Here is a 25,635-nt window from a genome sequence, read left to right on the forward strand (position 1 = left end):
TATTAACGGGTCGTTATCTTACAATGTAAAGCACTTTGAGGCAACTGTTGTTGTGATTTGACGCTATATACAAACAATTGAATTGAATCAACCAAAAGCAAAACCCAAACACGGAACAAACAGATATAAACATTCAAACACAAATGTGTGAAAGGAGGAGCTAGGGTGGAGGTGGGTTGCAAAGAGGCTTGCAGATGCACAATGAGATTTACCAACTGGATGAGTAAAGGTTCCATGTTCTAAAACGTCTACGTAAAAGGAAGGAGAGGTGATTTCTAAATGTTCTGCATGCTCCAAAAAGGCTTAACTCTACTTTTCCTTAATATGTGAACAGGTTCCAAAACCAAAGACCAAGCTTAAGGCTTTTAGTTGGAAAAAGTAGATTTTCAAGAGGAACATGAGATTATACTTTGTTTCCTCATGGAGGCCATACAGATTCCAGCACTTAGAAGCATTTGTTTCTACATACAGCTCAGCTCCAAAAAAAGCTTAAACCTCATCTTCCCTTTTACAAATGTGCCTGCAGGATGATCCCCAAAACAAATGAAAGCATCATACGTTCATGATTTTCCGAATCAATCATTAGTAGCTCTCTCATTGCAGAGATTGATGGCAGAGTAAAACTGAAGCCTGTGGAATCATCCCTAACAGAGTTTAATTCAGCAGAAAGACACAAGACACAACAATATTTCTCTCATACCTGTCTGAGGCTCTGGGCTATTATCCAAAATTATAATAAATTGCAGATTTTTTAATATTCCTCCACTGAATAATATAGGACTAGATTTGTGAAAAATATGTCGAGAAAGTAAGATGAAGGCAATAAGGAGCACATTACTCATGCTATGAAGGGGACTAAATGTTTTTTTAAAAAGAGAGAGAAATCTTACATATTCCACTTTATTTAATGTGCTCTATACAAACATGAGCCTCCCTTTGCTTTGTGCCCACATTTTAAAAGTTAATAACTGTCACATCCACATGTGCTGTTCTAACAATATTTAAATGCTTTGTATTTTGTTTAAAACTCACACTGTAGTGTGCTACTTTAGGTTTTACATTTGGTTTCAATTTGAGTTTAAGTGCCCTCCTGGTGTTTCATTTTCTATCTACAGAGCTTTATTACTGCACCCACTTACTACATTACTAGCATTTATATGGTTGCGCTGCACTTTGTTAGGTTGGTGTGCAAGTGCAAGATAAGACAATTTATGTTCTTCTTACCAATTACTGCCCATTAAATCACACAGCTGGAACTGCTGGAAAACTGAATCCGCCTGATAGATACTGGTTTGTTTTTACTAGAGAACCTGGCTTTGCCTCTAGCTCCCAATCCTGGGGCCCGTTCTTCGTACCTCGCTAAGTAGGTTAGCCGGATTAGATTGTTGACGATTTCGCGTGATCCTGGATCAGTCGGTTCCCCGAAGCTCATCCGGGACTTGCTGTCATAGCAACAGAGCCGTAAGCGTAAACCTGCTCGGGAGCAGGTTTACTTTATGTAAACAGGATTAGATCGCGGCCACGCAGGTATGTCCGCTTCATTTATACGAAAGCAACAGCGATATTCCACCACTGTTTCACCATAAATAAATATTATCAATGTAACTAAAGACAATGCAGCACCTGATCCATTTATTGATTTCACACAGATACATACAGGTCATTTCCTAAAAAAGGGAAATGTACTATTAACATTCTATTACATGTATGTGATTATTACAGATTTAATTCATATTTCAGAGTAGCAATTGTAAATTACTTCGTGTAATCAAGATGAGAGACCACGGCTATAAAAGCGAAGGTGGATTTGGGAAGCCTGTCGCAGCCATGTCCTGTCCGTATACGCGAGCCACCCATTGCGGAAGGTGCAAGATTGATAAGGAGAGTTTTCAGAATTCAGCGTATATTGCGGGACAGACAGGATCCTTTAGCTCAGCGCGACAGTGTGCTCATAGAGAGATATCGATTTTCCCGTGAGGGTATTATTCACTTAACCAACTTGTTGACGAGGGGGTGCAGGACCACCACCTGTCTTTTTTTCCTCTGCCCTTTTCTTGGTTGCTGTTATAAACAAACAGATTATTCCAGGGTCTCTTTCCAAGAGACTAAAAGCAATATAAGTGATAAATATTACCATTCTGTAGGATATTCTTATATTTCACTTTTACCTGTTCCCATGTTCTAGTGGGTCCTGTCGTGGCTCTAATGTGAAAGAGGATAAAATATAACATATTATAATATAATGTAATGTAATATAATATTGGATAATATAGTGTAATATAATAAATCTACCCTACCGCCTACTGGTGTTGGCCAGAGGGGCCGATGGCGCAATATGGCAGCCTGGCTTCTGTCAGTCTGTCCCAGGGCAGCTGTGGCTACAACCGTAGCTGCCTCCACCAGTGTGTGAATGTGAGAGTGAATGAATAGTGGCATTGTAAAGCGCTTTGGGTGCCTTGAAAAGCGCTATATAAATCCAATATATTATTATTATTATTATTAAATTACTTACGAGTTTGATTTGTCAGCAACTTTCTGCCAGCCCTCGCTCCTTGCTTTTGCAGCCTTTGCAGTGTTCCCTTGCGTTCTGATTAAACTCTGAAACTCCTGAAATCCCTCACTCAGGAGTTCTTGCTCTGCTGCCGAAAAATACCGAGCCGAGCGCACTCCTTCGACATTTTCGCCGACCAATCAGAGGGTTGCCGATCAATGTTTCTACTATCGATGCGTAGCCCCTTTTACTACACCCAGTGATGTCACATTACTGCGTCCAGCTGTAGTAATCGTCAACAGCAGGTGTGTTCGGGGAACCGGATTAGCGAGCTCACGGTTAGCGCGATGATTTGATCTTGGATGTGTCATTTGATCTTGGATGTAGTAAGCGACGTACGAAGAACGGGCCCCTGGACTCATTAGTACTGAGTGGTGAGGCTGACTGTAAACTCTGGTTCCCTCTGGTGGCACATCTGCTAAACATGCACGTCAAAGAGAACATTTTTTACATAGGTTCAACTGTAAAACCACATTAAAAATGTGAGCTTATCGCAGAGAACAGTTATGGGCTTTTTAATGGACTGGAACTACTCACAGTGGTGTAAACATACAAATAATGTACAATAATAACTGTTCTCTGTGTTTATTATGTTGACAGATTCTCTGGTACACAAAACCATTGTAATAAAAGCTACACAATGTAATAAAAAACACACATAAACAAAACACATTATATCTAAAAGCCGTGTCATTGTCACAGGCTGGGTCTCCGACCCAGCACTTTGAGTTTTCTTTGTATTGTTCTTATTTTTTGAGATGTTGTTAGTTTTGTGTTATTTCCTATTTGCCTTTAGTTTAGGCAGTTATTGCTCCTGGGTTTTCTGTTTGAGTTCTTGCATTATTCATCACATATTTGGTATGTTAAGTTTGTATTGTCATGTCTAGTTTTAGTGTTTCCTGTTTTATTCTGACAGTGTCATGTGTTCTTTGGTCATTGTATTTAGTTTCACTCCTCCTGGTCCTGTCATTAGATTCATGTCAGTCAGCTGTTTCCTCATGTGTCGCCACTTCCCCTGATCACCTCATGTCTGTATTTAAGCCTTTTGTTTTCTTCATGCCATTGTCAGTTCGTCTGTTTATTCTCACCAGAGTTACAGTCATCGTCATAGTCTTAGCCTGTTTATTTTCCACCTCGGTCATAGTTATAGTTTTTGGTCTTAGTACCTTTAGTGTTTTGTTTCTTAGTGTTTTGCCAGTTCAGTGTTTTGTTTCTTAGTGTTTTGCCTGTTTGCTTTGGTCTCTTGGTTCATTTCCTGCCGTCATCGCAATAAAGGTTCACTTTTCTGTTAATCATTACTATTCCTCGTCATCATCTGCTTTTGGGTCCTGTTTCCGCACACATCGGCGCACCCCGCCGTGACAGAACGAACTGACCAGTCATGGACCCAGCAGACTCTGCTCTCACCGAGTGTCTGGAGGAGATGGCTCAGATCCAAGCGATCCTCAACCGCGTCCTCACAGCGCCCGATTTGAAGAGCAAGCTGGTAATGATTAACGCTGCTGAAGCTATTATGGAGAGGGATCCCCGCCTTCTCCAGCTCCCGGACTCACCTGCCATAGTTGATGCCTTTACGAGGATAAAGGAGATGCTGCAGGCCCAGGGACTGTCGAGTCAGGAAATGGCTTCCAGCACCCACCAGTCACAACAACCCCACAATCAGTCATCTCCATTGCTGCCTCCGGAACCTGAGTGTGTTCGTGTCGGTTCGCTGAGATTCGCCGCAGCGTCACCACCTCTCAGCTCACCAGTTTCCACGCCCTCATCACAGTCTCGCCATACTCCTGTCACAGTTCAGCGCGAGGAAGCGCCGCACACCATAGACTTGGACGACGACGAGCGCCAGTCTATATTCTGCACTCTCTTGGAGGAGGAGCTCCGGTGGAAGCCGTGGCTCATTCCGGAGCACGAGCACTCTTTCCGGGGAACTCGACTGGCTCTCGGGGGACCTCGGAGTTACCAGGGACTTCCGCCCATCGCTCCGCCGTCTCCCACTCCTAAGAAAAAGCGGCGTGCGCGCCACCGACGCCCCGTATCACAAACGCAACCCGGCTATACAGAGACTGTTTGCCCTGGAAAAGCTAGCCATCAGGCTCAGCTAAGCTGCTGTGGGACTGCTATCCAGGCCGGGTTGGAGCCGGAGACGGAGGTACAGCTGGTGCAGCCAATTTCAGTGTCAGCCGGAGGGCCCGGGGAGCCTGTCCGGCCTCATGTTTCGTCTGCTGGAGGTTCAGGAGAACCCAGCCAGCTTCATGCTTCGTCTGCTGGAGGTTCAGGAGAACCCAGCCAGCCTCATGTTTCGTCTGCTGGAGGTTCAGGAGAACCCAGCCAGCTTCATGCTTCGTCTGCTGGAGGTTCAGGAGAACCCAGCCAGCTTCATGCTTCATCTGCTGGAGGTTCGGGAGAACCCAGCCAGCCTCATGTTTCGTTTGCTGGAGGTTCAGGAGAATCCAGCCAGCCTCATGTTTCGTCTGCTGGAGGTTCAGGAGAACCCAGCCAGCTTCATGCTTCGCCTGCTGGAGGTTCAGAAGAATCCAGCCAGCTTCATGCTTCGTCTGCTGGAGGTTCAGAAGAATCCAGCCAGCTTCATGCTCCGTCTGCTGAAGGTTCAGGAGAACCACACCAGCCTCATGCCTCATCAGCTGGAGGGCCCGAGGAGCCCGTCCAGCCTCACGCCACGTCAGCTGGCGGGCCCGAAGAGCCCGTCCGGCCTCATGCCACGTCTGCTGGGGGGCCTGAGGAGCCCGTCTGGCCACCTTCTGCTTCACCACCTGTGGCTGCCTCACTGTCACCTGGTTCTGCCTCTGCTACGCCAGCCGCAGCTCCAGCCTGTGCTTCGTCAGCCGCAGCTCCAGCCTGTGCTTCGTCAGCCGCAGCCTCAGGGCCTTCATCCTCGCCCGGTCCGGCCTCTGCATCAGCTGCTCCTGCTCCACCTGGTCCGGCTCCAGCCTCAGAGTCTTCGTCCTCGTCTGGCCCGGCCTCAGAGTCTTCGTCCTCGTCTGGCCCGGCCTCAGAGTCTTCGTCCTCGTCTGGCCCGGCCTCGTCAGAGTCTTCGTCCTCGTCTGGCCCGGCCTCGTCAGAGTCTTCGGCCTCGTCAGAGTCTTCGGCCTCTGCCTGTGCTTCGGCTACGCCTGGTCCGGCCTCTGCTTCATCGTCTACGCCTGGTCCGGCCTCTGCCTGTGCTACGCCTGGTCCTGCCTCTGCTTCAGCGTCGCCTGGTCCTGTGCCCTCCAAGCCTCGGCCGGTACGCCTGACACTTGGGCGCCGCCGCTGCCTTCCGCGCGGCCGGCCCCCTGATCGCCATCGCCTGAGTCGCCGCCGTCGCCTTCCGCGCGGCCGGCCCCCTGATCGCCATCGCCTGAGTCGCCGCCGTCGCCTTCCGCGCGGCCGGCCCCCTGAACTGTTTCCACGCTGTCGCCGTCCGCACGGTCGGCCCCCTGATCACATGAACTATGATTTTCTGGACCGTCACCCTCCGGGTCGGCCCCCTGAGGAGTCATGAACTGTTCCCTGCGCTCCTGTGATTTTGATGGACGTTTTGTTTTTGTTTTTTTGGCCTTGTTTCTGGCCCTCCGTCCTGGACCCCCACCGCCTGCCCTTGGTGGGTTGTTTTGGTTTTGTTTTTCGAGGTTTTAGGGCGTCTGGAATCCGCCCTTAAGGGGGGGGCTCTGTCACAGGCTGGGTCTCCGACCCAGCACTTTGAGTTTTCTTTGTATTGTTCTTATTTTTTGAGATGTTGTTAGTTTTGTGTTATTTCCTATTTGCCTTTAGTTTAGGCAGTTATTGCTCCTGGGTTTTCTGTTTGAGTTCTTGCATTATTCATCACATATTTGGTATGTTAAGTTTGTATTGTCATGTCTAGTTTTAGTGTTTCCTGTTTTATTCTGACAGTGTCATGTGTTCTTTGGTCATTGTATTTAGTTTCACTCCTCCTGGTCCTGTCATTAGATTCATGTCAGTCAGCTGTTTCCTCATGTGTCGCCACTTCCCCTGATCACCTCATGTCTGTATTTAAGCCTTTTGTTTTCTTCATGCCATTGTCAGTTCGTCTGTTTATTCTCACCAGAGTTACAGTCATCGTCATAGTCTTAGCCTGTTTATTTTCCACCTCGGTCATAGTTATAGTTTTTGGTCTTAGTACCTTTAGTGTTTTGTTTCTTAGTGTTTTGCCAGTTCAGTGTTTTGTTTCTTAGTGTTTTGCCTGTTTGCTTTGGTCTCTTGGTTCATTTCCTGCCGTCATCGCAATAAAGGTTCACTTTTCTGTTAATCATTACTATTCCTCGTCATCATCTGCTTTTGGGTCCTGTTTCCGCACACATCGGCGCACCCCGCCGTGACAGAACGAACTGACCAGTCATGGACCCAGCAGACTCTGCTCTCACCGAGTGTCTGGAGGAGATGGCTCAGATCCAAGCGATCCTCAACCGCGTCCTCACAGCGCCCGATTTGAAGAGCAAGCTGGTAATGATTAACGCTGCTGAAGCTATTATGGAGAGGGATCCCCGCCTTCTCCAGCTCCCGGACTCACCTGCCATAGTTGATGCCTTTACGAGGATAAAGGAGATGCTGCAGGCCCAGGGACTGTCGAGTCAGGAAATGGCTTCCAGCACCCACCAGTCACAACAACCCCACAATCAGTCATCTCCATTGCTGCCTCCGGAACCTGAGTGTGTTCGTGTCGGTTCGCTGAGATTCGCCGCAGCGTCACCACCTCTCAGCTCACCAGTTTCCACGCCCTCATCACAGTCTCGCCATACTCCTGTCACAGTTCAGCGCGAGGAAGCGCCGCACACCATAGACTTGGACGACGACGAGCGCCAGTCTATATTCTGCGCTCTCTTGGAGGAGGAGCTCCGGTGGAAGCCGTGGCTCATTCCGGAGCACGAGCACTCTTTCCGGGGAACTCGACTGGCTCTCGGGGGACCTCGGAGTTACCAGGGACTTCCGCCCATCGCTCCGCCGTCTCCCACTCCTAAGAAAAAGCGGCGTGCGCGCCACCGACGCCCCGTATCACAAACGCAACCCGGCTATACAGAGATTGTTTGCCCTGGAAAAGCTAGCCATCAGGCTCAGCTAAGCTGCTGTGGGACTGCTATCCAGGCCGGGTTGGAGCCGGAGACGGAGGTACAGCTGGTGCAGCCAATTTCAGTGTCAGCCGGAGGGCCCGGGGAGCCTGTCCGGCCTCATGTTTCGTCTGCTGGAGGTTCAGGAGAACCCAGCCAGCTTCATGCTTCGTCTGCTGGAGGTTCAGGAGAACCCAGCCAGCCTCATGTTTCGTCTGCTGGAGGTTCAGGAGAACCCAGCCAGCTTCATGCTTCGTCTGCTGGAGGTTCAGGAGAACCCAGCCAGCTTCATGCTTCATCTGCTGGAGGTTCGGGAGAACCCAGCCAGCCTCATGTTTCGTTTGCTGGAGGTTCAGGAGAATCCAGCCAGCCTCATGTTTCGTCTGCTGGAGGTTCAGGAGAACCCAGCCAGCTTCATGCTTCGCCTGCTGGAGGTTCAGAAGAATCCAGCCAGCTTCATGCTTCGTCTGCTGGAGGTTCAGAAGAATCCAGCCAGCTTCATGCTCCGTCTGCTGAAGGTTCAGGAGAACCACACCAGCCTCATGCCTCATCAGCTGGAGGGCCCGAGGAGCCCGTCCAGCCTCACGCTACGTCAGCTGGCGGGCCCGAAGAGCCCGTCCGGCCTCATGCCACGTCTGCTGGGGGGCCTGAGGAGCCCGTCTGGCCACCTTCTGCTTCACCACCTGTGGCTGCCTCACTGTCACCTGGTTCTGCCTCTGCTACGCCAGCCGCAGCTCCAGCCTGTGCTTCGTCAGCCGCAGCTCCAGCCTGTGCTTCGTCAGCCGCAGCTCCAGCCTGTGCTTCGTCAGCCGCAGCCTCAGGGCCTTCATCCTCGCCCGGTCCGGCCTCTGCATCAGCTGCTCCTGCTCCACCTGGTCCGGCTCCAGCCTCAGAGTCTTCGTCCTCGTCTGGCCCGGCCTCAGAGTCTTCGTCCTCGTCTGGCCCGGCCTCAGAGTCTTCGTCCTCGTCTGGCCCGGCCTCGTCAGAGTCTTCGGCCTCGTCAGAGTCTTCGGCCTCGTCAGAGTCTTCGGCCTCGTCAGAGTCTTCGGCCTCTGCCTGTGCTTCGGCTACGCCTGGTCCGGCCTCTGCTTCATCGTCTACGCCTGGTCCGGCCTCTGCCTGTGCTACGCCTGGTCCTGCCTCTGCTTCAGCGTCGCCTGGTCCTGTGCCCTCCAAGCCTCGGCCGGTACGCCTGACACTTGGGCGCCGCCGCTGCCTTCCGCGCGGCCGGCCCCCTGATCGCCATCGCCTGAGTCGCCGCCGTCGCCTTCCGCGCGGCCGGCCCCCTGATCGCCATCGCCTGAGTCGCCGCCGTCGCCTTCCGCGCGGCCGGCCCCCTGAACTGTTTCCACGCCGTCGCCGTCCGCACGGTCGGCCCCCTGATCACATGAACTATGATTTTCTGGACCGTCACCCTCCGGGTCGGCCCCCTGAGGAGTCATGAACTGTTCCCTGCGCTCCTGTGATTTTGATGGACGTTTTGTTTTTGTTTTTTTGGCCTTGTTTCTGGCCCTCCGTCCTGGACCCCCACCGCCTGCCCTTGGTGGGTTGTTTTGGTTTTGTTTTTCGAGGTTTTAGGGCGTCTGGAATCCGCCCTTAAGGGGGGGGCTCTGTCACAGGCTGGGTCTCCGACCCAGCACTTTGAGTTTTCTTTGTATTGTTCTTATTTTTTGAGATGTTGTTAGTTTTGTGTTATTTCCTATTTGCCTTTAGTTTAGGCAGTTATTGCTCCTGGGTTTTCTGTTTGAGTTCTTGCATTATTCATCACATATTTGGTATGTTAAGTTTGTATTGTCATGTCTAGTTTTAGTGTTTCCTGTTTTATTCTGACAGTGTCATGTGTTCTTTGGTCATTGTATTTAGTTTCACTCCTCCTGGTCCTGTCATTAGATTCATGTCAGTCAGCTGTTTCCTCATGTGTCGCCACTTCCCCTGATCACCTCATGTCTGTATTTAAGCCTTTTGTTTTCTTCATGCCATTGTCAGTTCGTCTGTTTATTCTCACCAGAGTTACAGTCATCGTCATAGTCTTAGCCTGTTTATTTTCCACCTCGGTCATAGTTATAGTTTTTGGTCTTAGTACCTTTAGTGTTTTGTTTCTTAGTGTTTTGCCAGTTCAGTGTTTTGTTTCTTAGTGTTTTGCCTGTTTGCTTTGGTCTCTTGGTTCATTTCCTGCCGTCATCGCAATAAAGGTTCACTTTTCTGTTAATCATTACTATTCCTCGTCATCATCTGCTTTTGGGTCCTGTTTCCGCACACATCGGCGCACCCCGCCGTGACAGTCATGGCAGCTTGAATGCCAGTGATTAAGCATCTTTATGTATTTTTTTCCCCAAACACAGTACTGTGTTCGTTCGACTCCAAGAAATCATGTTTTATAATGCAGCCAAGCACATCAGAGCACTCGCTTAGCAAATATTATTAGGATGCAAATACATGTCCTCTCCATTATTCATTCACTATAGACCAGAGTAGTTTCCTCTGTAGATAGATAGATAGATAGATAGATAGAGAGAGAGATAGATGAGATAGATAGATAGGATAGATAGATAGCATTAATAAATAACATGTGCACTTTTGTTCTTCTTTTAGCTGCTGCCTTCAGGGGTCGCTACAGCGCCTATCTGCACCATTCACCATCTCTAGCATCCTCCTCTGTCACACCAACCCTCTCCATGTCCTCCTTCACTACATCCCTGTGGTCTTCCTCTTTTCCTCATAACTGGCAGCTCTGTCTTCAACATCCTTTGAGCAGTATACCCACTATCCCTCCTCTGTACATGTCCAAACTAACTCAGTCTTGCCTCTCGAACTTTGTCTCCAAACTGCTCAACCTGAGCTGTTCCTCTGATGAACACGTTCCAAATCCTGTCAATGAAAACCTTAACATCTTCAGCTCTGCTTCCGTCTTTCTGTTTGTGCCGCTGTCTCCAAATCATACATCATACATCTTTCTGTCTCTTACGCATCATCAGTTGCTCTGGATGGTTGATGCCAGGTATTTAAACTTACCTACCTTCACCAGCACTTCCTGTCTCCCTCTTATTCACACATGTATTCTCTCTTGCTTCAATAAACAACATGTACACTGTAAATCTTATAATCTTGGGACACAGTCTGCCAACCCAGCAGGTGAGACCTGTGGCATGAGGGGTGCACTGTGTTCAATGAAGGTGAGAGCATACATTATTCCATCCAACACATGAAAATAATTTGTCCTCCTGAAGTCTAAGAGTCTAATTTACACACGGTAATGGCTATGGCAGCATGTACTGGCAGTGTGTTTACAGAGTCACAGCTGATGAAAGCCACACCTTCAGCAGCAGCCATGTAAATGGCTGCCCTTGTCAGCTGTCACGTCCCACTGCACTGGTGACACACCGCTGTCACTCACTGTCACACCACTGAAGAGAGGCACAGACACTGAAAAGAGCCATTTGGGTCTGGCTGTGTTGCGAGTCTATTTTTATCCAAAAACCATCAAGTGGGAGAGTGCCACAGAGTAATAATCAGCTCTACAAATTCCTGATATATTTCCTGGTTTATTGTTGGCTTGGTTTTGGAGAGAGCATGTCAAGTTAAAAAAAAATCAAGTCCTTTGTTTTGGTTGGACCTTTGAAAAGGCACTCATACGGGACACTTCTTTGCTTTTATGACAATAATTTTCATAGCAGACTTTTAGTAGAGGGTGTATGGAATCATCCGATTTCAAAGTGCTTTAATTTAGCAGCTGTTGAAGGGTAACGATTGAAACATGTTAGAAAGAGCAGCTTACACATAAGTAGCATTACAAGAGCAGCAGCTGCAGTAAGCGTGGACACAAAAATATGGGATGAGTTTGACTATCTACCTGCTGGTTTTAAAGTTATTTTAAAGTCATATCCCTGAATTTGATTTTTGGTGACATAAATCATCTCCACGTTTCTTTAACAAACCTAAAAATACATTCTTTCTTCTGATTGGTTGAGTTCAGTATCGACCACAAACAAACTGCATGGGACATAAATGGGATTTTCTCACAGTCCCACGTGTGAATGTGACTGTTGCTGTTGGCGTGCTTCAACCGGGTGTTCGTGTCATGAAAAACATGGAGGGAACATTAAAAGTACAAGTGGAACGAGCAAGTGCTTTTAATTTTGAATTGTCAAACGTTGGCAAACATTGGTCCAACACTGGCAACCGACTGCTTTTATCCTGGCTGGTCTGAAGATGTTTGCCTTTCGCAGCCATAAGGCAAACAGCTTGGCAGCCTGTACAGTAAGTGGAGCTCATAAACAACAGGTGGTCTTCTGTGCCGGAGAGACCCAGCTCCTCAATATTAGATTCACACTTTGGTGGGAAAGATTCAGCATGGCACCTTGACAAATCTCCAGTGGGGGAGGGTTCAATCATTGTTCCCTCCTAAGCCAGGAGAAAGCGAACACCAAAAACAAAATGAATCATGAAGCAAAGGCATCTTTGAGAGTAGCCGCAACCAACAAGAAAAATTCAGATGAATATAAATCACTGCTTTTCTACTTCAGTACCTGAATTAGTGAAAACCTTTCATCCTTAAAATGACAAAGAACAGGATTTCATCTGGATTTGAACCCTTTACGTTTCCAGCTAATGAGAGAAAAGCAAATGTCACTGTGGCAGTTTAAAGCCCCAACTATAAATTCCAGGTTCTCAGCACCAGAATGAAATCCAGTCCTCATCATCATCATCTCTCTCTCTGTCTCTCTCTCTCTCATTTGGATAAATAAGTTAAACGACCCACAGATGATGCAGGCTTTCACGCCCAATTAAATTTAATTTCAATTTAATAAACAAACCATCAAAGTGGAGGCGCAAATGTCAAGAACCCACAAAGACTACCGGGTGTAAAATGAAATCCTAAAATTACACTGAGACGCAATGAAAAGGAATACAGTCAAATTATAATATTTGGATGTGTGTGATGTGTGAGTCATCACGACTGTTAAACCAATTAGCGGCAAAGTCAGGTGACTCAGAGAGATGCAACATATTCAATTAAAATAGCTTGAAGGGCGGACGCAGAGGCTGTCGAGGACTTCCGTTTGACGAGCAACAGACAACAAAGTTGACCTTATAAAGTCCACAGAGCACAATCACACAGCGAGGAGACAGTAACATCCATCTGAGCCTCTAATGCTCACACTCAGCCTGTAGCATTAGGTCTATTTTCAAGACATTTGCAAAAGGAGTCAGACTTGTATTGTATATTGCTCAGTGTCCACTATCACACGTTTTAACCATCAAAACACAAACATGTCAACATTTTTAAAATCTATGTAAGAGGACCTCCACTGTTGCACAGCAGGTAGTCTTACTGTAATAAACTACACTCTGCTTTTACAAACTTTCAGCAACAAGTGGTTGAATGCCAGGACAGAAATGATTTAGCTGTTCCCTTACCATCATAGCCAGATTCCAACAAACCAAACTGCTCCAGCACCTTAACGAACAGGACCACAACTACGAGCACGGCGATCATTTCCAGTCCCTCCAAGTTCATAGTCAACATGTCGGACAGGTCATAGGGTGCCCATGGCCAACGATGCAGAGCTCAGTGTTCAGCACTGTCAGCAGGCCATTTAACTCCACTTAAGAGCCCTGCATCTCTGGCTCTGATGAGAAACCGGCACAAGTCAGGGAGGGAGGAAGGGGGAGAAGAAGCACGTGGAAAAGAAAGGGGGGGGGGGGGGATAGAGTGGCAACGCTAAAGATGAGGGGGCGTGAGGAAATGGAAAAAGAGGCAAGGAGGGAAGGGCGAGGAGAAGGGATGAACCTGATCGTTGTGACAAAGATAAATAACAGACAGAAGGGTAAAAGAATGAGGAGAGACGGTGAGCCACCAGTTGCTGTGGGATGTGAAGCACTGATTACGTTTAGGTGTGCTCACATTTTTATACACTTTTTCTTGCTAATGCACGAGAGACAATCGTTACCTGGCAACATAATCCTAATTTTACACACAAACACGATGGATGGCTAATTTAATCATTAACACTCATTTCTATAAGCTTCAACAATAGACTACATACAAAAAAGGTAGGTTGCTTTGCTCTGTTCTGTTTTGAAGGCTCAACTATTTACCAGCTAATGCTAGCTAGCATTATCAGGCTGCAACCGTCAACTGTGGTTGTGTTGCACAGACAAATATCAATACTAGTGCAGACCTTGTAAAAGGTTCCAGTAACACAAGTCAAGAAGTCTCAAATCACTGACTTCAGTGTCTCTGCAGACAGTGACACTGTCACTGACACCCAGTCAAAGTGGCCATAACCTAATTCTCACAGTTTGAAATGTTGGGTTACAAAGGAGATTAACCCTGCATGTAATTTCTCACACAGAGTCGCCCGATTGTTGGGGTTTCGCTCCATTATTGTAGTGTCTTTACTTAAAACACTATGAGGTGACCATTGTTGTGATTTGGCACCATATAAATAAAACTGAATTTAATTAAAAATTTAGAGTTTTTGTGGATTAGTTACTGTTAGTTACTTTCATGCTCTTGTTTTTTTTTTTTTTTACAAGTCTCTTTAACATGTTTCCCAGCCATCCCCAGTGTTTCCCCTCATGCAGAGTTGATTTGTATATTTGTGTGTGTAATACTTTCATTTGTCTATTACTTCCTGTTTTGGCAGTCATCTGTTTCCTGTGTCTTGTATTTACTCATTATTCTCATTGGTTTCACTTGCTTCTTGTTACCCTTCTGTGCCCAGTCCCCTGATTAAACCGTTGTGTAAACCATAAATAGTTCTTTGTCTCTGTGGTTGTGTACCTGCCACATGTGTTTGCTCTCATCGTGTGCCTCTGGCTATAGTTTGCTTTTCCATTTTGGACTTTGTTTTTCGCTTTGCCCTTTGGATTTCATGTTTTCCTTTATGGACTTTTGCAACAGCCTAATTAAACGTCTTGCCTTTTGTATAACCCCGCCTGCCTTTCGAGTCTGTGTTTTGGGTCCTCGACTTTTACACAGTCTGCATAATCTGCAGATTGTGACAGAAGGTCTTGACCTTTCTTAAATGCCACTTACGAAAAAGATAGCATGATAGAACGATGAACACGGCCACAGTGTGCTTCGCTTTCTAACCCATGCTGCAATCATTTATGCGACTGTCTTTAATAGACAAAACTTTTCTATAAGTATCGAATTTGCGCGATTTTACTCTTTTTTCCCTTTCCCTGAACAAATTAATTCAGTAGTTTAATAATTAATTATAAAGGACTATCCAAAACACCTGTGTAAATTAGAGGTGATATCAGGCTTAATCAAGGCATTGACAAATCAAAAATACTTGCCACAATCGAGTGAAATGTGATACTGACAAGCTCAACTAATCAAAAGCAGGAAAAGCAGGTTGAAAACTCAAAATCAGCTTAACCCAGAGTGATTGTCTGAAAATCATGGGAAATCGCTCTAGTGATTGTCTTGACAGAAGAAGACTGCAAATCACTCAAGTGATGATGTGAAAATGTTTTCCGTCTTTTCTTTTTTTCAAACTCTGTTAAGGAACTAATAGCATCGTTGATTGAGGCGAGACACCAGAGAAAGATGGCAGGAGGACTGATGAGTGTAAAATGTCAGCTCGTGAAAAAAACAACAAAAAAAACAACATGTGTCTGACCTCCCCGTCACCTAGACTTTAAATAAAGAGCAAAACTATAAGGGACGGATGATAAGCGAGAGGTCAGGGAGAAAGACAACACTGCAGATGAGAGGGCTTTGAGGTTTCTGACTGCGGTCAGCAGTCGATGAGGTCAGAGTAAAGTAATCATCTGGTGTCTCCTGATTCTCTCAGTTCATAGTTGTTGATATTGTTTGTATCGTTTCCCTATTTATCAATATACGATATTACTTATTAATCCAGAAAACAGCCCAATTCCTTCACTAACAGTGAGTGAATTCCACAATTCATAGTGTGACCTGAATGTGTTTTTAAAATAGGTCATGCAAACTTAGGGCATCAAGCTGCTAAAAACTGATGAAAGGAGCAAGCAGCTTCTGTCAGATTTTCAAGATGAGCCAAAAAGTGAAATAGTTCTTTCCATTCAGAGCAATAGTCACAACTGCCTGGTGCAGAACCGCAGAAATATGATCCTGCCTAGGCACTTTTTGCATGTTTAATTAGGAAAAAAAGTGACATGGTAGTTTATAATTAAAAGCTGCTCCAGAGATAAGGTCCCTTACATCCCTCATGGATGGGAGTGATCATTTCCACATTTAATCTTCGCAGCCCGTTGGCTCAAATGAATTGTTAGGACGCTGTTTTGCCATGGAAACAACCGCTCTCTGCTGCGCATGCTATTGGGCAGCTCGTTTATCCCACTATCACTTACTTTCCTTTATTTGTGGCAGCTGGGTAAGAGCCAAATATAGCTCCCAGGTCTTGTGTGTTTGTGTGTGTATGTATGTGTGTGCACTAGCATGCTGTCTCTGGACATGAGAGGACTGGTAACTGTGTAGCTTTCAGAGAAAAGGGATTGTAAAATTGGTGAAAAGAAGGTGTGACAGAAGCCTCAGTGACAAAAGCTGTACCCCGACATGAAGAAAAAGAAAGTGTTTTAATCTGGAATTCAATAAGATTTTGCTCCTTTTTTTGTTCTTTCAAATACTAATATCAGACCACAACCTAATCGCAAAGATTATGCCTCCACTTCTCAGCATCTCAGCTCTCCAATCACCTCAAAAACGTTGCTCAGGGTGTAATCAAGGCCCTCGGCTAATGGTAATGAAAATAATCAAGGTCTGTGCATGTCATCAGCACACAGTGTGCGGGATCAATCAGTGTATGATTGGTGATGAAGGTAATTGCCACTGCAGAGGATTGTGCTGTGTTGGATGGAGCATGCACTGTACTGTAGGGGGCAGAGGGCGTCTGCAGCACCTGCAAACTGACAAAACCGCTACAGGAGAAATACACGGAGCATCACATGAGCAGTGCATCAGTCTAAAGCCATAAAAAGGCAGTGAGCCGTACCCGCTGGGAATTGTGATAATTATAATTACAACATTACACAAACAGGGAAAAATGATTTAGTGCTGATATTTGAAAACAAAGCTGAATTCATTTATGCCTGCGCAGATTCTTCCTGGAAAACAGTCACATGTTATTATTAAAGGAATACTGATTCTATTTTAGTTTATTCCTGGTGTCGATCAATCTTGACATGTCTCATGTGTGAAAATACCAACACATAGGAAATCTTGGGCGTAACAAATAGATATTGATGACTTTTGAATAAAATATATTACACTCCTTAATATAGTGCCATACTGCAATATATACACTCCCTAGACACTTTGTTCTTGCTAATACCCGATTGGACCTCCTTTTGCTTTCAGAACTAGCTTAATTTTTCATGGCACACATTCAACAAGGTGTTGGAAACATTCCTGGAAGATTTTGGTCCACATTGACACGATAGCATCACACAGTTGATGCAGATTTATTGGCTTCACCTCCATGATGTGAATCTCTTGTTCCTCCACATTCCAAAGGAGCCCTATTGGACTGAGATCTGGCGACCAGAGATGGGCAGTAATGCGTAATCCAATTACTTTTTTCAAGTAACGAGTAAAGTAAGGGATTACTATTGCAAAAACGGTAATTAGATTGCCGTTACTTTCCCGTAGGAACGCTGCGTTACTGCGTTACTAAAACCGTGATTTTTTGCAAGAATGTCTCACGACAGTGACGTAAGCGAGTGCGCCGTTCGTGACAACAGCTGTGTGCAGATCAACAGTGGATCATATATCGAGTGCGGTGAGAGTATGAGTGTGCAGCGTTTAAAGCGTGGAAGTACTGACCTTATTTTGAGTTTGATTCCACAAAAAGTGACAAAAACATTAGCGTCCGTTGTGCGTGGGAAGAAAACTTCTTTTTACAGCGAAAACAACCCCTAAACTTCCAAGCAAGCACAGAGTGCGCAACGACGTGATGGGAAACTCAGAGAAACTCGCGGATTCTTCAACTGACCGCGGCACACCTGCACCAGGGTAAACCTCCGCCTACCCTACTCCTGCTTTACAGGTGAAAATAGAGCAAAAGCACCGCTGAGTCTTTGACTTTATTTATTTTCTGCTGTATTTTACTTGCATCTTTTTGAAAGAGTGAGTGTAAACACACAAGAAAAATTATTTTATGTGCTGGAATGTGCAGAAAATAGGTTTAAATGTTAAACAAATTTCTTCCAGTCAGAGAATGTTGCATATAATTAAATTTTTGCTTGATGCATAAAGTTAAAAGATTAAAACTAATAAAACAAGTTTTAAAAAGAGACTTTTCCATTTGATTACATTTTGTATGATGGATTATGCAGAAAAAGTAGAATTGGGCTGACAGATCTATCGCTTTATCACCTCTTCAGGTTGTAAATCGTGTTTTTAAAAAGTAACTAAGTAACTAAGTAATTAATTACTTTTGAAAATAAGTAATCAGTAAAGTAACGGGATTACTTTTTTGGGGAAGTAATCAGTAATTAGTTACTGATTACTTTTTTCAAGTAACTTGACCAACACTGCTGGCGACTGTGGAGGCCGCTTGAGCACAACTCATTTGAGCTCATGTTCACGAAACCAGTTTGAGATGATATGAACTTTGTGACATGGCACGCTATCCTGCTGTTAACAGCTATCAGAATGAGGTTATATAGGCCTGGTCATAGTCAGCAATAGTACTCAGGTAGCTGTGGGATTTAAATATGCTTAGTTGGAGTCAAAGTGTGCCAAGAAAATTTCCCCCACACCATTACACCGCCATCAACCTGAATCTTTGATACAAGTCAGGATGGACACATGTGCTCATGCTGTTTACACCTCATTGTGACCCTGCTATTCAAATGTCACAGCAGAAAATCAATACTCATCAGACCAGATTCTTTTATCTTGTATTGTCCAATTATGGTGAGCCTATGTGAAATAAAGCCTTGGTTTCCTGTTAATAGCTAACAGGAGTGGCACTCAGCGTGGTGTCCTGCTGCTGTAGCCATCTGCTTCAAGCCTAGATGTATTGTGTGTTCAGAGATGCTCTTCTGCAGTGGTTGTTTGATTTACTAATTTCTTCTCTGAAGTTTCTAATAATCAAAGGCAAATCTATGAGCACAACGTAGTGCAGATATATCTGAAGAACAAAACAAACTCAACCATTCTGCTTGTGCACATTTGCTCAGCAAGACATTAGGCATTCAAATAGTCTATTTAAGCTAATGTGATCACAACTGTGATCAGTGGACCTGCAGGTATAGCCCCCCTCTTAACATAAATGCAGTGGGGGGAAGAAACGTGCTTTCCTTACGTTAAATTAAGTTAAAATTGAATTCCCATCTGCAGACAAAGCAGAGCGCTGCAACATGGCATTAAAACAAATTAATGTCTTCCATTTGTTTGGAAAAATTACACAAGAAGGCCCCAGTGGCCTGTAACCTTCAAAGAATATGGTTAATTGCAAACTGATGTGATTTGGATCCCAATAATGAGATGGGTTGTGCAGTCAAAGTTGTAGTTGAAGACATTTTCTTTCTCATGTGTTTCAAAAGAACACAGTCAAATCAAAGGTCTCTTTTTTTGTTTTGTTCTGCCAATATTACTGGAAAATCAGGCACTTTTATTCTGGACAGGTCTGAAATGATCAATGAAGCTAATATATAATAAGACATATCAGTATCATCTACCTGAACTGCTTCAACACATGCTTAAAATTGATTTGTTTGTGCTCAGCGCTGTTTAGATTTGCACTATTGAGCAAGCAGAACTTGGCAGAAGATAAGTTGCCTATATCTGCTGGCATTTTCACTACTTTGAGGTTTTAGCCAATGGTAATCTGACAGGGCCACATTTTAACATTCTGAATCATCACTGAGCTTCTGTTTTTTCCCTCTTCCATCTTACTGCAAGAAGCTTGTTTGTTTGGACCTGCTGCCATCAGGTGGAAGAAGCAAGAATCAGCCGGTCAAAGCCCATTAAAGTGGTAACAAAGCAAAGCACAACGAGGCTTTTCCTCCAGACACTGTCATTGCCTCTATATAATTTTAACATGCCCCAAAGAGGATTTGGGCCTTTCCCTAAAATAAAATCAACAGGATGGCAATAAAAATATTTGTAATAAAATTTTCCAATGGTATTTCATTTATTCTACTTATGAAACTGTGCTTTCTCATGCAGCCAGCCCCGCAGCAGGCCCATTTTGAGCCAGGAAAAACCCTGTTGCAGCCACTGGCTCTGAAATCATCTCTCATATTGTGAATTTTAATGCTTGATAGTCTATTGCCAAAAAAGGGCATGGCACTGTATTTTGTGGCAAGTCATGCTTTTCTCTTCACCATCATGGGGACCTGTGATGAATCTGAATACTTGTAAATGCAAAATGCCGTTTTTCATAAATGAAACAGACACAGTCACATCTCTAACTATACTTCAACATTTTGGCTTTGGATCATTGCCTCTCTGTCGTCTTATCCTACCTTTCAACAAACAGTACAAAGTGTTATGCATTATTATGGCGACAAATTAAGTATTGATCAAACCAGCGCTGCACCCAGGAGTGACAGCAAGCACCTGCGGTTGCTCTACAGATGTCAGTAGGAACTGCCGTTGTCCCACTGCTAGCCACGTCACTCCGCATTCAGGCTAAGCCTATTTTCCTGCACCTGCTGAGCTCCTCCGAGCAGGAAGCTATTCATTAATCCAGTTCTAAGTGAACCCTCTTAATACTGGTCACCATGCCCTGTGGGAACCGAGTGATTAATATCAGCGAACAAACTGCTGCACCGAGTACCACGCCATGGCAGGAAACGCAAAACAAGCTCGCAGCCCAAAGCCCACCGGTGTGGCTTCACTTTTCAATTTAAATGCTAATTTAGCGAGCAGCAAAACCAATACTGTATAATGACGGGGTGACTTTGAAAAGGACTGAGATTACGCGCTGCTGATAACATAAGAAAGAAAAGAGAAATCCAAAGGGAACTAGAGACTCCATAGGTGACCCCCCGCCTCCTCCTCATTTACTCCTGCAAGAGTAGCTGAGGGTACATTTGCATATCAGAGAATATGGATAGCTCTGTCTTTTACATGCCACATGGCTTAATGAGAAGCAGTGCCACTTTTCAGATATCATTCTGAGATAATCTTCCCAGGGAGACGGTATAGATTCATCCAAAAAGTGCAGGCTAGGCCTTACTTCATAAAGATGTTAACAAAGGGAATGTCAAGTCTTTTCTGAAGGTCTGCTTTTCACTCAGAATAATTCACAGAGACAATACATTCCAGAACTACATATTAACTGACTCCTTAGGGGATGTCTCATTAGCTTTCACTTAGTACTGTGATACTCATCAATGGACTAAAGAACCATGTGCATACCGAATGTTCTCTCTATTCTCTGTCACATTGTGACATCACCCAGCACTTCTGAACACGACGAGCAGCTCTGTGAAAAATGGTGCATGTGGCAGATGGGTTGGAAAAAAAAGATAATGAGATTCACTCAAAGTGCTTTTGGCACACAGTCCATTTTACAGTGATTTGCCTTTGACTCAGAGACTCTATGAATACAGTAAAAACAGTTCCCGCAGGTCTTTTTGAGACGGAGGAAGACGGGCACTGCTCAGATATGACTTTAATTAAACCAATTTCCAAACTGGTGCTCGAGCTAATAGAGTTTAGTTTAAATATGTTTCTTTGTTGCCAGTGTGCTCAGCAGAACCTGAAGGATTGGTTAAACACAAAGTTACAGTTTACAAGAAAAAAATAAAAGAAATAAAAATGTGTTTTTCCTATAATCATACGGGGCTGTGAGCAAACATGGTGATCGGTGGCACGGCTGCCCCTTAAAATGACATCTGCTGTCCCTGTGGTCGGCCAAAGTAGCCACTCAGTTCTGTAAACACCAGAAGGCCTGGGAGGAGAGGGGGCCAGCGACAAGAAGGATACTGGATATCTCTGTCGCCCTTTGTGTAAATGTCACAGGAAAGTACGAGAACATGAACCATCACTTGTTAGTTTAGACTGCGTGGTGCTATTAGTCCACAAAAAACAGAAAGAAAAAAAATCAGACTGCTAGTTCAGGATGTTTTGAACAAATTTCAGTGCGGTAGCTTGAGTCATACTGCGGTTAATGTTTTGCCGTTTCCATTTGAAGGGCTCTACCTCTGAGTGTACCTAGCTACTCCTATACAAACTCTACTCGCAGAGGCTCCCAACAACAGAAACAGGCGAGGGATTTAAATGACATCGAACACAAGGCCAAACACATCAGCGAACAACACCATAATGAGACTGGAACGTCTATTATCTTTGAAACATTTCAAACACTGTGGGGAGATTCAAAAGTGGTCCAGGTGCATGTTTGAAAAGGAGCTGGAGGCCAGACTACTTCCTGTGACTACTTACTGGACCATCAGCTCTTATCATGCCGATGAGTGGAGCTATGAAAATTAATGGAAAATACTAAAGTGGGTAGTGTAATAGCACCGAGGTCTCTCGGACAGAGCATCTTTTTTATGCTGTCTTTATATAAAGACCTTCTATGGTATGAATCAGTATGTTGCATGATTTGAGGAAACAGAAATGTCAGCAGTGGAACTGGTTTCAGCTGGATTTGCAGAATAAACAAAGGGTTTAAAAGGGTTTGCTTTGTTCGATTATGTAAGAGCCGTAGTTTTGTTTTTCACTTTCTTTCTGAAGGAGGCATCCATTATTCTTTTCTCTTTTTTCAGTTTGCTGATCAACAACTGAAAGTCCACAGAACAGAACAGCAGCAAATATTAAGGATGCACATTTGTGAAACTCTGGATACCAGTATTTAAAATTAAAATCTGCTCAGTGCCAATACTGATTTTGTTTTTCCAGGTTTTGGTTGAAATTTGTTTCTTAGTTTCTCAACATTTGGTGTGACATACAGTACTAGTAAAGTATTGGCTGCTAACAATGGTAAATGACATCTTATTTATACATCATGCTGATGTAACGATACTAATGTATTGCTATACTGTTGTACATCTACCAAATATTCGTTTTCCAGAAGCAAAACAAATTATTCTATTAGAATACAAATACTAATCACTTGATAAACTAATTAAGAGATCAATACACAACTTCCCAGAACATTTAAGCATGTTAGAAAGGACCTGTCAAGCTTCCTCGCATAAATAACAGTTAGATTTTTTTTTAAAAAACTTCTGATGAATATTTTTTATTTTTTAATAAAAGAAAATAGCCTGAAGAAGAAGTGTGTGTTAAGCAGCATGTTCATATACTCCAACTAATTCTGACAATAAGGACAGTTAACAGGCTGCTCTTCAAGGTTCATTGTTGTAAAAGATGCCGCTACAGTCTGAGAGGCTAATGCCGAAATGCTTTGAATTTGCAATTTTCCTAATGGCCAGAAGGGGGGGTTCCTTCTCTGGCTGCAAAAAGATCTGCTCACTTGATCCATAACTTCAGTAGAATTCCTGATAAGTGTCTCAGTCGCTAGTTTCTTTTTCAATATGACATGATGTTAATTTTAAAATTTACAGCCCCAATTTGAGTCTAAACCGATGACGGCACGTGTGTGGTACGTGATGGTATGGTATGTATATGAACAGGTTAACTGTGAATCATAGATTGTTACAAAATGAGTAGGTTTGTGTAACTACATTGCAGCACAAACATTTCTGTGTCTTACAGATGGATCGCCAACTGATGAGGACGTGTTAAGAGATTCACTGACTGAATAGCCAAGGACATGAATTGGATGATTTCCAGTGCTCAGGCCTGACCGGTGACCAGCTGTCAACCTCACATACAATATATAATTATGTACCAGTCTGTTTTACGCACATGCACAGCGGGGCAGGCTAATACTCGCACCCAGACTCACTGCCACACGTTAGCAGCTGTTCGCTGTGAGTGAGGACAAGTGTTTTTAAAAGTAAACCACAAGGAGACCACCATGAAAAAGTATTTAGCAACAAACCTAAGGAGAAACTTAAACAACATTTACCAAGCTGAACATTTTAAAGACACTAATAAAGGAAAAGCGGATAACGCTAAAGCTAGCAAGAGCACAGAGCTAGCCACGAGCTAGCAAGCTCAGTATTAGCAAACAATCAAAGAACGCACAAGGAAAATTGTGGAAAAAGTGAATTTATAAACAGTTATAATCTTGGAAAATCAATTACGATCAGAAAAGGTCAGTATCATCTGTTAAATCTGAAATCAGTGCATCTGTATTTGCAACCAACCTAGGAAGTTAATTTGTAAGCAGTTAACTGCTCAGTTAGCCAATTAGAACCGATTTTACCAACACAGCAAGCTAAGAGTGTGAAAACCCATTTAACTGCTGTCTGACACCATGAATCCACTCTTTCATAATAATTTTATATTCTACGTTTATCATCACAGTCTACTAACAACCATCATCGACAGGCACAGCAGTCTATTTTGAAAAATCTCAGCTCTGTGTTAATTTCCAAAAGCTATAAACACTGTATACATGTACAGCAAGCATATGGCACAATATATGCAAGAAATCTCCTGCAAGATTGTGTGTATCTGGATCCCATGTTCTCCTTTCTAGGTCTCTATAAAATGTGCTTACAGAGCACACTCTGTGATCTATTGCTTGAGAGAGTTACATAGAGCCCCTCATTCATTTTGCTTTCAAGCCCTCCAACAATACCCAAGTGAAATATGACTTTCTATACTTTACATGTCATCCATTCTGTCTCTCTCCCACTACACCACTAAATATAACCTCTGTCAGTTATTGTCCACTGGCCACCCACTGAATATTTCATTGTTCTTTAATAAAGACTGGACTTCCTTTTGTTTTGTTACAGTGACAAGCTGTGACGGTGACGCTGATCAGCACATTATTGGAGGGATACGACGTTGTAACACAAGCTTGTGCGACTGCGTTGGCAGGGAGTCGCATGTGGCATGCTGTGTGTGTGTGTGTGTGTGTGTGTGTGTGTGTGGGTGTGTCTGTGTGCTGTCACGGTAAAATCAATACCGGGTGAAAAGCAAATGAAAAACTCGAGCAAGTTTGTGGAGTTCAGCCTCAAACGTTTACTGAAATGCGGCGAATTTCGAGTCAATTTCATGGACTGCTGGTGTGGCACCGTGAATTCATTTGAGATTAAAAGGAAAACACAAGATTAACAGGAAACTTCCACAACACACACACACATATGCACAAACACACACCATCTGTATGAAATACATCATACAGTGAAAGAGTAATCATTACTTTACTGGTTGGGCAATTAGTTTCGTTATTTACAGATCTTCAGTCTTGCGTACCTGTCTTGCGTCTTTGTTTTGGCTGAAGAGAGAAGATGACCATTAAAGCTCCCATGATGCCCTCTAGACTTTCTCGCTTAGTGATCTAGAAGTCCTGCTAGATTTCGCACACTTTCCCTCCCACAACTGGGTCGGCTTGAGAGTGAAAACGGAGGGAAAAAAATCCAGTGATATGCTGGGATCCTCACATTAGGAGAAAATAAAGTAAAATCTGGTCTCCGGTCCAAACTTCTCCTTTATATTCACCGTGTTAGGTGGGCTGTACGTAGAGCAGAGTGGGAGTAAAACATGCGTGCCTCTGTTGAGTTTTGAATTTTGACGCGCACGCTCTGCAGACCCCCTCCCTCCTCTAGTGTTCCCACTATGAAGTGAGAGCTTGCTGGCTGATCTCTGCACTGCAAAAGCTACTTTGTACCACTTGAGCACCTAGATTAATTGAGCGCTATGAGAGAAAGGCAGAAGCATGCTGTGGAGAGTGTTTGCCGCCGCTCTTTTCAACAGACCTTTCCTCACACGGGGAGGGTAAAGCTGGAGGGAGGCGAGAGAGCTCATACTGTAGATAGCCATTTTTCCTCGCTAGCTGCCTTTTAACTACATCTCCTGCTGGGAATGGGAGGAGAAAACCACGCTGTGTCCACGGCAGTAAGTTAGAGCTGATCTCTCAGGCTGGTGGCTGGTGTAAATATTTAAATTATGTGCAACGTTGCTTGTGCATAATTTAAAGTCTTCTC

At 44.4% G+C, this 25,635-nt stretch overlaps 1 protein-coding gene across 2 annotated transcripts in view; it reads right to left on the reverse strand.

Annotated features, from left to right (window-relative positions):
• The window catches only part of kcnip4a (potassium voltage-gated channel interacting protein 4a), a 148,523-nt gene that overhangs the window by 46,019 nt on the left and 76,869 nt on the right, over positions 1 to 25,635 (reverse strand). The window contains exon 1 of one of the 2 annotated variants that reach the window (XM_085350965.1): positions 13,033 to 13,132. The exons of the other annotated variant lie outside the window; for it this stretch is intronic. Within the exon in view, the coding sequence (XP_085207091.1) occupies positions 13,033 to 13,132 (100 nt within the window). Of the gene's footprint in view, positions 1 to 13,032; positions 13,133 to 25,635 lie in introns of those variants that run through there. 2 annotated transcript variants of the gene reach the window in all.

This window comes from Diplotaxodon limnothrissa, linkage group LG3 (assembly GCF_057381915.1).
Source record: "Diplotaxodon limnothrissa isolate DT_005_m linkage group LG3, D_limnothrissa_male_GT1.1, whole genome shotgun sequence".
Taxonomy (NCBI): Eukaryota; Metazoa; Chordata; class Actinopteri; order Cichliformes; family Cichlidae; genus Diplotaxodon; species Diplotaxodon limnothrissa.